General features: G+C 38.9%; 1 protein-coding gene across 1 annotated transcript; it reads left to right on the forward strand.

Annotated features, from left to right (window-relative positions):
- The first annotated feature begins 7,119 nt into the window (after positions 1–7,119).
- LOC114165064 (protein NRT1/ PTR FAMILY 2.13-like) lies at positions 7,120–9,559 on the forward strand. Its single transcript, XM_028049717.2, has 3 exons — positions 7,120–7,331; positions 7,861–8,414; positions 8,487–9,559. Exons 1-3 carry the CDS (start codon positions 7,149–7,151, stop codon positions 9,334–9,336), a joined length of 1,587 nt encoding a protein of 528 aa, XP_027905518.2. The 5' UTR covers positions 7,120–7,148; the 3' UTR covers positions 9,337–9,559.
- Positions 9,560–10,322: the final 763 nt, after the last annotated feature.

The raw sequence follows: 10,322 nt of genomic DNA on the forward strand, positions 1-10,322 counted from the left end.
GCGCAGTGTTTTATGATCCTTGCCAGGATAGAGGTTGAGAAGGAGGAAAGGATCACCGTGATACCAATGGTCAGGGAATTTGAGGATGTGTTCCCCGAAGAGGTACCAGGTTTGCCTCCGAGGAGAGAAGTGGAGTTCTCCATAGACTTGGTACCAGGAGCCGGACCTGTATCGATAGCTCCTTACCGCATGGCCCCAGTAGAGTTGGTGGAGTTAAAGAAGCAGATAGAGGAATTGCTTGAGAAACAGTTTATACGGCCGAGTGCTTCGCCGTGGGGAGCGCCTGTTTTGCTTGTGAAGAAGAAGGACGGTGGCTCCAGGTTGTGTGTGGATTATAGGCAGCTGAACAAACTGACTATCAAGAATAAGTACCCCTTGCCGAGAATAGATGATTTGATGGATCAGCTTCATGGGGCGTCACTGTTCTCCAAGATTGATCTCCGGTCAGGTTATCATCAGATTTTGGTGAAGGCAGAAGACGTTGAGAAGACTGCTTTCAGATCCAGATATGGGCACTATGAGTATGTTGTCATGCCATTCGGTGTGACTAATGCTCCAGCTTTGTTCATGGACTACATGAACCGGATCTTCCGCCCATTTCTAGATAAGTTTGTCGTGGTCTTCATAGACGACATTCTCATCTACTCCAGGACGCTTGAGGAACATGCCGAGCATCTGAGGATAGTGCTTGGTATCTTGAGGGAGAAACAACTGTTTGCCAAGTTGTCAAAGTGTGACTTCTGGATGAGAGAGGTGCAGTTCTTGGGGCACGTGATATCAGCTCAGGGTATAGCTGTGGATCCAGCTAAGGTGGAGGCCGTGATACAGTGGGAATGTCCCAAGTCAGTGACGGAGATTCGGAGCTTCGTGGGCTTAGCTGGCTATTACAGGAGGTTTATAGAGGGGTTCTCTAAGATAGTAGCACCCCTGACACAGCTAACCAGGAAAGACCAACCGTTTGCATGGACTGATAGGTGTGAAGAGAGCTTCAGGGAGCTTAAGCAGAGGCTGACGAGTGCTCCAGTGTTGGTAATCCCAGATGTGAGTAAACCCTTTGAGGTTTATTGTGATGCCTCTCATCAGGGCCTTGGGTGTGTCTTCATGCAAGAGAGGAAGGTGGTGGCCTATGCTTCGAGGCAGTTGAAGGTTCATGAGAAGAACTACCCTACTCATGATCTCGAGTTGGCAGCATTGGTTTTTGCTTTGAAAATTTGGAGGCACTACCTGTATGGTGCGCAGTTCCGTGTGTTTAGTGACCACAAGAGCTTGAAGTACCTTTTTGATCAAAAAGAGCTGAATATGAGGCAGAGGCGGTGGATAGAGTTTTTGAAGGACTACGACTTTGAGCTTCTCTACCACCCAGGGAAGGCGAATGTGGTAGCAGACGCACTGAGTAGGAAGACAGTGCATGTGGCACACTTGATGATAAAAGAGATGGAGTTGCTAGAGAGCTTTAGAGACATGAAGCTACAGTTTGAGTTGGAGCCGGAATTCATTAGGTGTAGCACCTTGGTCATATCTAGTGACTTTCTGAGTTTAATCAGAGAGAGGCAAGCAAGGGATGTTAGTCTACAGAAGGTAAAAGAACTACTAGGATCGGATCAGGCAAAGGGATTTGCCTTGGGTAGGGATGGAGTGTTGAGGTTCAGAGGTAGGGTTTGTGTGCTAGAGGATGTTGAGTTGAGGAAGTTAATCCTTGAGGAGGGACACAAGAGTCGTCTTAGTCTGCACCCTGGCATGACTAAGATGTACCAAGACCTTAAGGAGAACTTTTGGTGGCAGGGCATGAAAAAGGAAGTTGCACAGTTCGTGTCGGCCTGTTTGACTTGTCAAAAGGCTAAGGTGGAGCATCAAAAACCTGGTGGAACGCTCCAGCCCTTAGATATTCCAGTGTGGAAGTGGGATAGCATAGCCATGGATTTTGTTACCCACTTGCCTTGCACCGTGAGAGGACATGATGCTATATGGGTGGTGGTGGATTGCTTGACGAAGAGTGCTCACTTTTTGGCCGTGAATCTCAGAATGTCTATGGCCAAGTTGGCCCAGCTTTACATCCGAGAGATAGTAAGACTTCATGGAATGCCTAGTAGCATAGTGTCTGACAGAGACCCTCGGTTCACTTCAAGGTTCTGGCAGACGTTACAGGAGGCTATGGGTAGCAGGCTGAGGATGAGTTCTGCTTATCATCCTCAGACGGATGGCCAGTCAGAGAGAGTGATTCAGTCCTTGGAGGACTTGCTGAGGACTTGTATCTTGGATCACCTTGGCAGTTGGGACGAGGTGTTACCGCTGGTGGAGTTTACCTATAACAACAGTTACCAAGCAAGTATAGGGATGGCGCCTTATGAGGCTTTGTATGGGAGGAGGTGTAGGACTCCCTTATGTTGGTACCAGGATGGTGAGTCAGTTTTGGTAGGACCTGAGTTGTTGCAACAAACCATAGAGAAGGTGCAGTTGGTGAGGGATAGGTTGCAAGCATCTCAGAGTCGTCAGAAAGCATATGCAGACCGAAGGAGGAGGCCCCTAGAGTTTGAGGCTGGGGATCACGTGTTCTTGAGGGTGACCCGAACCACTGGTGTGTGGAGGGTTATCCGCTCAAGGAAGCTGTCACCTAAGTTCTTGGGTCCGTACCAAATCTTGAGGAGGATAGGGCCCGTGGCTTATGAGATTGCATTACCACCTTAGTTGGCTAATCTACACCCAGTCTTCCATGTGTCGCAGCTACGGAAGTACGTGTTTGACCCATCGCATGTCTTGGAGGCAGAGGATGTGCAAGTCAGGGAAGATCTCAGAATAGTGGTACAGCCTGTGGCTATAGAGGATCGCCAAGTGAAGGAGCGCAGGGGAAGAGCCACTAGTCTTGTGAAGGTCATCTGGGACCAAAGGACAGGTGACTCGACTTGGGAGCTTGAGGAGGACATGAGGAGTTCATACCCACATCTGTTCTGGTAAGTCTAATTTTTCGAGGACGAAAAATTTTTGTTGTTGGGGAGATATTGTAAGCCTTTTTTTTTCAGTGTCTTAAAGTGTTGGGCCTGGCCTTTTCGGAGGCCCAAGGCCAGCCCTTTAGTAGGACCCCTAACCCCTTCCTTTCTGTTCCATTTTCAGAAACCAGCTTCTGTTCCCTCTCTTCATCTCAAGTCAAGTTCTCTGCTAGGGCTCTCCATCCTCACGTCTCTAAGCTAGCAAAACTCTCCCCTTTTTCCAGGTAAGCTGACCTTTAGAGCTGAGGGTTCGCTCCTTCTTCTCTTTACTCTGTTTAAAACGCGTGGGTCAAGTTAGGGTTAAGACTCTTAACTTCGTTTTGTCCTCTTTTTCCAGTTTCAACTCATTGTCATAGTTCTTGGAGCTGTTGTGCTACATAGTTAGGGTCTGGTTGTTTTTGGTGCTCAAACGAAGGTAAGGGAAGCTAGCCTCTTTTCGTTTTAGAATATGTTGCTTGTTTTGTCACTGGTTTGTGTTTAAAATGATTTGGGGATGCTTGTGCTCGTGTGAAGTTGAACTGAGATGCTTGGTTGGTTTGTTTCTGGGGTTTGCATGCATGGAACAGTGGGGGAGATCTGATATTCTCGCCCAAGCGAGAATATCAGAGGCTCGCCTAAGGTTCTGCCTCGAACGCTCGCCTAGGCGACCAGTCCACGTTTTGAGCGACGCCCTGTCTCGCTCAGGTGAGGAGGTCTCGCTTGAGCGAAAGTTCGTGAAGACCCCTTGTTGCATGTCTCGCCTGGGCGAGAGCCCGCTGTTTGAGTGAGGCCCGCCCCTCGCCTGAGCGAGTTCGTGAGTGCGTGCACTGTTTTATTGACTGTTGGATGATTTGTTGCATGTATTGTCTGGAGTATTTTTCCTAAATATAATGTACGTGAATATGCTTGGGTGTTTGGATTTTATGAATGAAATTGGTATGTTTGGTATGAGTGATGGCATTGAATTGTACATGATGATGGGGTGAAATGAGAATAGGATGTATGAGATGAAAGTGGTGGTTGTGGGATGAGAGACATGAAATCTGTATGTGATAGGCGTAATTCCATGAGTCTCATGGGGAGACCTCATGGTGGTGTGTAGTGTATATATTAAGATATGGATTCAAGTAAGGATCGCATCCCGAAACTCTAAAGGGTCAGTGAGTCTCAGGTAGAGCAAACTGACCCAAGTGGTGAGAGTAGCGGGAGGCCTTAGTCTTTGGCAGGATAATGGCCTTAGATGTTTGAAGGTTAACCTTGTGCGTGGTAGGGTGAAACCCATTGGCAATGGCTCTGCAGAGCAGTAGAGGCCACCACAAGTGCAAGCGTCCAGTGAATCCGATCTTAGTATATGTATCCGGATAATTGAGTCATAGTGTCCTGTTTGTTTGCTATAACATGATGATCTATGCCTCCTGCGTTGCATGTTTGGGCTGTTTAAGTACTTGTTCTTTTATACCATGATGAGTTCTAAACTTCACTAGCTTACCCTTGTATTGTTTTATGTATGTTCTGTTATACAAATCCACACAAATCTACACAAATCCATCTTTACACTCTCTCCCAAATCCATCTTTTCATGTGAACATAGTCTTAAGCTTTTAATCAATAATGTTAAATTAAGTACCTTTTAATAACTTCTTTTTTTATTTAAGAGCTTAATAATTCAAATATGGTGTGATTTAACTCAGTTATATAGGATAACTAATGTTGATTGTAAGAAAGCTTTGGTTAATCTCTTTTCAGCTTTTAATCAATAATGTTAAATTAAGTACCTTTTAATAAGTTAAAAAATTATAATATAACTTTTTTTTTATTTAAGACCTTAATAATTTAAATATGGTGTGATTTAACTCAACCTGCCTTATAGGCTAACTAATATTGATTGTAAGAAAGCTTTGGTTACGTTTTGATGTAGGAATACATTTTAATTATTTCCTTTTTTTTCTTTGTTTAAAATAGAAATTTATCTTTCCCATCTTTTCCTTTAATCCAGAGATATTAATAACCTTGAGGAGCAATAAAGAACCGTCCAGATAGCTCACTAAAGCCAGAGCAACAGCATGAGTGTTTTTGGAAATTCATCATGACAATGTCAATACATATAATGGATAATAAATAATGGTATATGATCAACGTTACACTCTACGTCTGGAAATTTATTGATAAACGTTATTTAATTAAAGGAAAATTAAGTTGTTTTGAGAATAGTTTAAAAAAAGTAATTTCTTGTTTTTTATTTTTTAGTTTAACAAAGTTAAGTTATCAGTTAAAATTTGGTTAAATTACCTTTTTGGTCCCTCTATTGGTCATGAAATTTCAGTTTGGTCTTCAAGTTTTTCGTTGTTTTAATTTGGTCCTCATTTTCTTAAAGATGACTCAATTGGTCCTCACCGTTAACTTTGACCAGACGGTGTTAAAGTCAATGTCACGTGTCAATTTCTAGTTTTTTTTATTTTTTTAATATTTTTTTGATTTTTTTTTGATTTTTTTAATTTTTTTTTAAGTTTTTTTCTTTTTAACATGTGTCACTTCACAGTTGTGCCACGTGTCAAAGTGACTCAATTTGATTCTTATATTTGTTTTTAGTTTCAATTTAGTCCCAATTTTTGTAAAAATGAAGCAATATTGTTCTTCCTCAAATTGACACTAAATTTACTTTTTTATAAATTTTATGGTGATATTCTTACTAAAATTAACGTTTTTTATTAAATATTTTAAATTAACTAAATTATACAATAAACATTAGACTTTGATTTTGTTTTGAAGTTGAAATTTAGTTCCTAAACTTAATTATGTCTGACAAGTTATTTGATTTTTAATCTTTACTAAGTTTGTATAATATGATACGCTTGATGCCTTTATATATGATGACAAAGTTGTTAATTTTTGAAATTAAGTTTGGGGTTTAACTTTGTTTAATAATAAAACTAAAAAAAACTTATTTAAAAATATTTCTACAAATATTTAATAAAAATGTCAATTTTATTAAGAATATCATCATAAGTTGTATACAAAGATTAAATTGAGTCTCAATCTAAGGAGGGACAATATTGCTTCATTTTTTAAAAAATTGGGACTAAATTGAAACTAAAAACAAATATAGGGACCAAATTGAGTCACTTTGACACGTGGCACAACGATGAAGTGACACGTGTCAAAAATAAAAAATAAAAAAAATTTAAAAAAAATTTAAAAAAAATCAAAAAACAAATAAAAAAAATTTAAAAAATTTAAAAAAACCAGAAATTAACATGTGACATTGACTTTAACACCATTTGGTCAAAGTCAACGGTGAGAACCAAATTAAGTCATTTTTAAAAAAAATGAGGACCAAATTGAGACAAGGAAAAAATATGAGGATCAAATTGAAATTTCATGACAAATAGAGGGACTAAAAGGGTAATTTAACCTTAAAATTTATAAATTTAAATTTTAAAAAAGATCGTTCAAAATTATTTTTAAAGTGAATTAACCCATCTCCTCTAATTATGTGGTTGCCAACTTTATCATGCCTCTCTCCTTATAATTCCCTTTTCAGTCTTTTGAGTCTTCTCGTTGCTGAAGTTCTGCCTGGACACTTAAGGCAAACTCTAATTTACGGAAGTCACTATTATATTTGGAGAAAAATGATTAAACATTTTTGAGAATTATAATTTAACCAAAATACAATGATAATTATAAAAGTTATACTTTCTGCCAATGAATCACCTATCTTTTAAGAAGATTTTAATTATATACTAATTACCTAAACAATCATTTCAAAACTAAATTTTGATTGGTTGCATGTCTATAAAGGTATTAAAAAATATTAAAAAATAATAAAAAATAATTTGTCTATAATTAATTATTTTATGATATACAGACAAAGGATACAGTAAGTAGAAATTAATAAAGTTAGATAATAAAGCTAATGACTCTAGACTGTGGTCCATTTGCTTCAGGAAGTGGAAATCAAGTATATAATCAGTTACAGAAGAAGTTTAGATTCCTAAAATTCAAGAGCAATGGAAAACAAGCCAGGATGGAGGGCAATTTCTTACATCTTAGGTCTCTGTCTAAACAAAAAATGCTCATGCATACCATTAAAATGTGCATTTGCTATGATCAAATTGAGCTAACTAAGCTTTTGTATGGTGTGGTTTTGCAGGAAATCAAATAGTTGAGAGGATTGCAACATTAGGAATGATGGGAAATTTCATGGTGTTTTTGTTGCAATTCTTCAACTTGGGTCAGGTTGCTGCAGCAAATCTTCTTGGCGCATGGACAGGAGTTAGCAATTTAATACCAATTATTGGTGCCTGTGTTGCTGATGCTTATCTAGGGAAATTCAAAACCATTGCTATTTCATCATTTGGAACACTATTGGTATATGCTCTCCTCCATTTGTAAAACACCTACCCATAAATTTGATTCTAAAGTTTCAATTTATCAGTTTAAAGGTTTTTTTTTTACTCTAAGGAATATTTTTCTCCAATGTTTGTTTGGAGTTAATGGCATGACGGTTACCATTTTCCTAAAAACATATATGCTTTGTTGGTAATCGCAATGTAAATTGGATGTATAGGTATAAACTTGTTGGTCCAAATATAAATTAAAGTAGAGCAAACTGATATAGATGATAGGGGTAAACTTCATTTCCCTATAGTTGTTCAGATAAAATGAATTTGAAATCATTCAAGGTTCTTCAAAATTAATTTTAATCTTTATATTTTATAAACAGTGATGTTAGTCGTCTTATTTTTTAATTGTAGTAAATTTTGTCTCTAATTATAGACAAATTTCAAACATAGACTAATCCTAGTTCTAGTAACATGTTAACTGACATAAAGCACAATTTTATTGTTGTTAATATCTTTTTTGTTATCTTTTATAATTCTATGTCGGTGATTGATAGGGAATGGTGGTACTAACATTAACAGCGTGGGTGCCACAACTTCATCCTCCAAGTTGCACTTCAACTGAGCACTGTGTTCCTCCGACGAGTTCACAACTTGGGTTCTTGATTTTAGGCCTTGCTTGGTTGGCTCTGGGCACAGGAGGGATTGGACCATGCACTATTCCCTTTGCCATTGATCAGTTTGACACAACTTCCTCCGAGGGAAAGAAAGGAGTGAACAGATTCTTTAATTGGTACTACATTTCACAGACAATTGTCACGTTGATCAGTCTCACTGCAATAGTTTACCTCGAGAACAAAAGCTGGGTCTTGGCTTTTGGAATACTCAGTCTTCTAATGTCATTTTCAATTATCATATTTTTTGTTGGAGCTAGCGTTTATGTTTATATACCACCAGAGGGGACCATATTTTCTGGTATTGCTCAGGTGTTTGTTGCAGCTTACAAGAAACATCACCTAAAAATTCCAGTAATAGAAGATGAGGGTCTTTACTATGATCCCCCGGTGGATGCAAAAACACTACTAAAAATGCCCTTAACGAAACAACTCAGGTAATGTGTTACTCCTCTGGTAATTAGAATAATGTTTCTTGGTACTGAAGAAGCTGTTTGATTTTTGAACAGGTGTTTAAACAAAGCTGCCCTGATAGGAGACAATGAAGTTAACGCAAGAGGTAGTGTCAAGAATCCATGGAGACTTTGCAGCATTCAGCAAGTGGAAGAAGTAAAATGTTTGATAAAAATGCTTCCAATTTGGGCTTCTGGTATTCTTTGCTTGATTCCTATAGTACAACAAGGCACCTTCCCAGTATCGCAGGCATTGAAAATGGACCGTCACCTTGGAGCACACTTCAAACTTCCTGCAGCAACGTATAACGCGGTATCCTTAATCACAATTGGCATATTCCTCCCATGCTTTGACATCTTTATCCAACCAGCATTAGCAAAAGTGACAAAAAACGAGGAGGGTCTCACGAGCCTTCAGAAGATAGTGATCGGTGGTATATGCTCGGTTCTCACAATGCTGTGTGCTGGCTTGGTGGAGTGGCGAAGAAGGGGTGTGGCAATCTCACATGGTGCACCTGATGGGGTGGCCCCCATGAATGCAATGTGGTTAGCACCACAATTTGTGTTCTTGGGATTGTGTGAGATATTTACCCTTATTGGACACTTTCAGTTCTACAGCACTGAATCACCAGAGAAAATGAAAAGCATAGGAAATTCGTTGCAGTATCTTGTGATGGCATTTTCAATTTACGTTGGCACGTTGATGGTGAATGTGGTGAACCAAGTAACTCGAAAGCGTGGTGGAATCGGTTGGCTCAACAATGACATCAACGCTGGCAGATTGGACTACTATTACTTCCTCGTAGCAGGATTTGCTGCAATGAATCTTGTCTACATCTTGCTCTGTGTTAAACGCTACCATTACAAGGTGGTCATTGTCAAAGCAGAAGTTAAAGACAGACCTTGATTGAGCGCTTTAGGTGTGTTGTAATGTAAACGGTTCTGGTCTAAAGTTCAAATGACTCTAAGGTTTGAGATATTTAGATTATGAGAAAGGTGGTGGGAGAATGAAAGTTCAAAAATAACATTTTACATCGGTTGTTTATGGTTGGGGTTAGATCCGATGTAGACGTTGTTTATAATAAATTAAACACTTTTTACCCCGGTTGTTCAATAAAAGATGCAATGTGTATCGGGATAATGAAAAAAATACATATACTACAAGAATACATCATACTCAAATCCTCATTTCTTCATGTCCTTCATGTTTCCTGTCATTATTAAAGTCGCTTGCTTTGGACCACCCAAGCGTCAACACTCTGCAAGAAGAACTCAAAGGAATCATACACTTAAACTCCAAGACAACCTTTTGGGCATGTTCAATAGTATCTTTTTTCACCAACGCATCCATGAGAACATTCAACGCTACATATCATTCTGAACACAAAAAGCTCCCCCGTTCTACAAAAAACGCATGTAGGATCTAAATTTTTTTATTTTAAATTTAATATAATTTACAAAATATATTTTAAAATATGGAAAACCCACAAACTTGGTCCTACAACCCGCGTCGCCGAAGGGTTCCAGAAATCGCAATTCAAAGTGGAGGTAGACGGCGACGGCAACAAGCTTGGAAGACTTCCCTACACCAGTGCCAAGGCACGTTGGTAGGCACTCAACATGGTTGTAGGTTGAGGTCATCAAGCCCGTTGTGGCACTGTGTGAGGTGTCACGAGCAGAGGTACTAAAGTATAATGCAAATTCTAAAACAATCTAGAACAATCTAGAAAAATTTAAGATAGAGTTATTGAAATATAATGAAACTTATAGACTATTGGAGAAAAGCTTAGGATAGAAAGAAAAGTCAAGAACATTCTACTATGTAGAAAACTCTAGAAGTATTTGCACAAGTTCTAGCTAGGAGTTTCTAGAATAATCTATGATTCTATAAAT

Source organism: Vigna unguiculata, chromosome 10 (genome assembly GCF_037176805.1).
Source record: "Vigna unguiculata cultivar grain cowpea cultivar isolate G323 ecotype 2 chromosome 10, ASM3717680v1, whole genome shotgun sequence".
NCBI lineage: Eukaryota > Viridiplantae > Streptophyta > Magnoliopsida > Fabales > Fabaceae > Vigna > Vigna unguiculata.

What these genes read in the sequence shown, in the direction of transcription:
- LOC114165064 (XM_028049717.2), top strand. Translation starts at nt 7,149, where the DNA reads ATGATGGGAAATTTCATGGTGTTTTTGTTGCAATTCTTCAACTTGGGT. An exon ending in CATCATTTGGAACACTATTG is followed by an intron (nt 7,332 to 7,860) that starts GTATATGCTCTC and finishes GGTGATTGATAG; the next exon opens with GGAATGGTGGTACTAACATT. An exon ending in CCCTTAACGAAACAACTCAG is followed by an intron (nt 8,415 to 8,486) that starts GTAATGTGTTAC and finishes ATTTTTGAACAG; the next exon opens with GTGTTTAAACAAAGCTGCCC.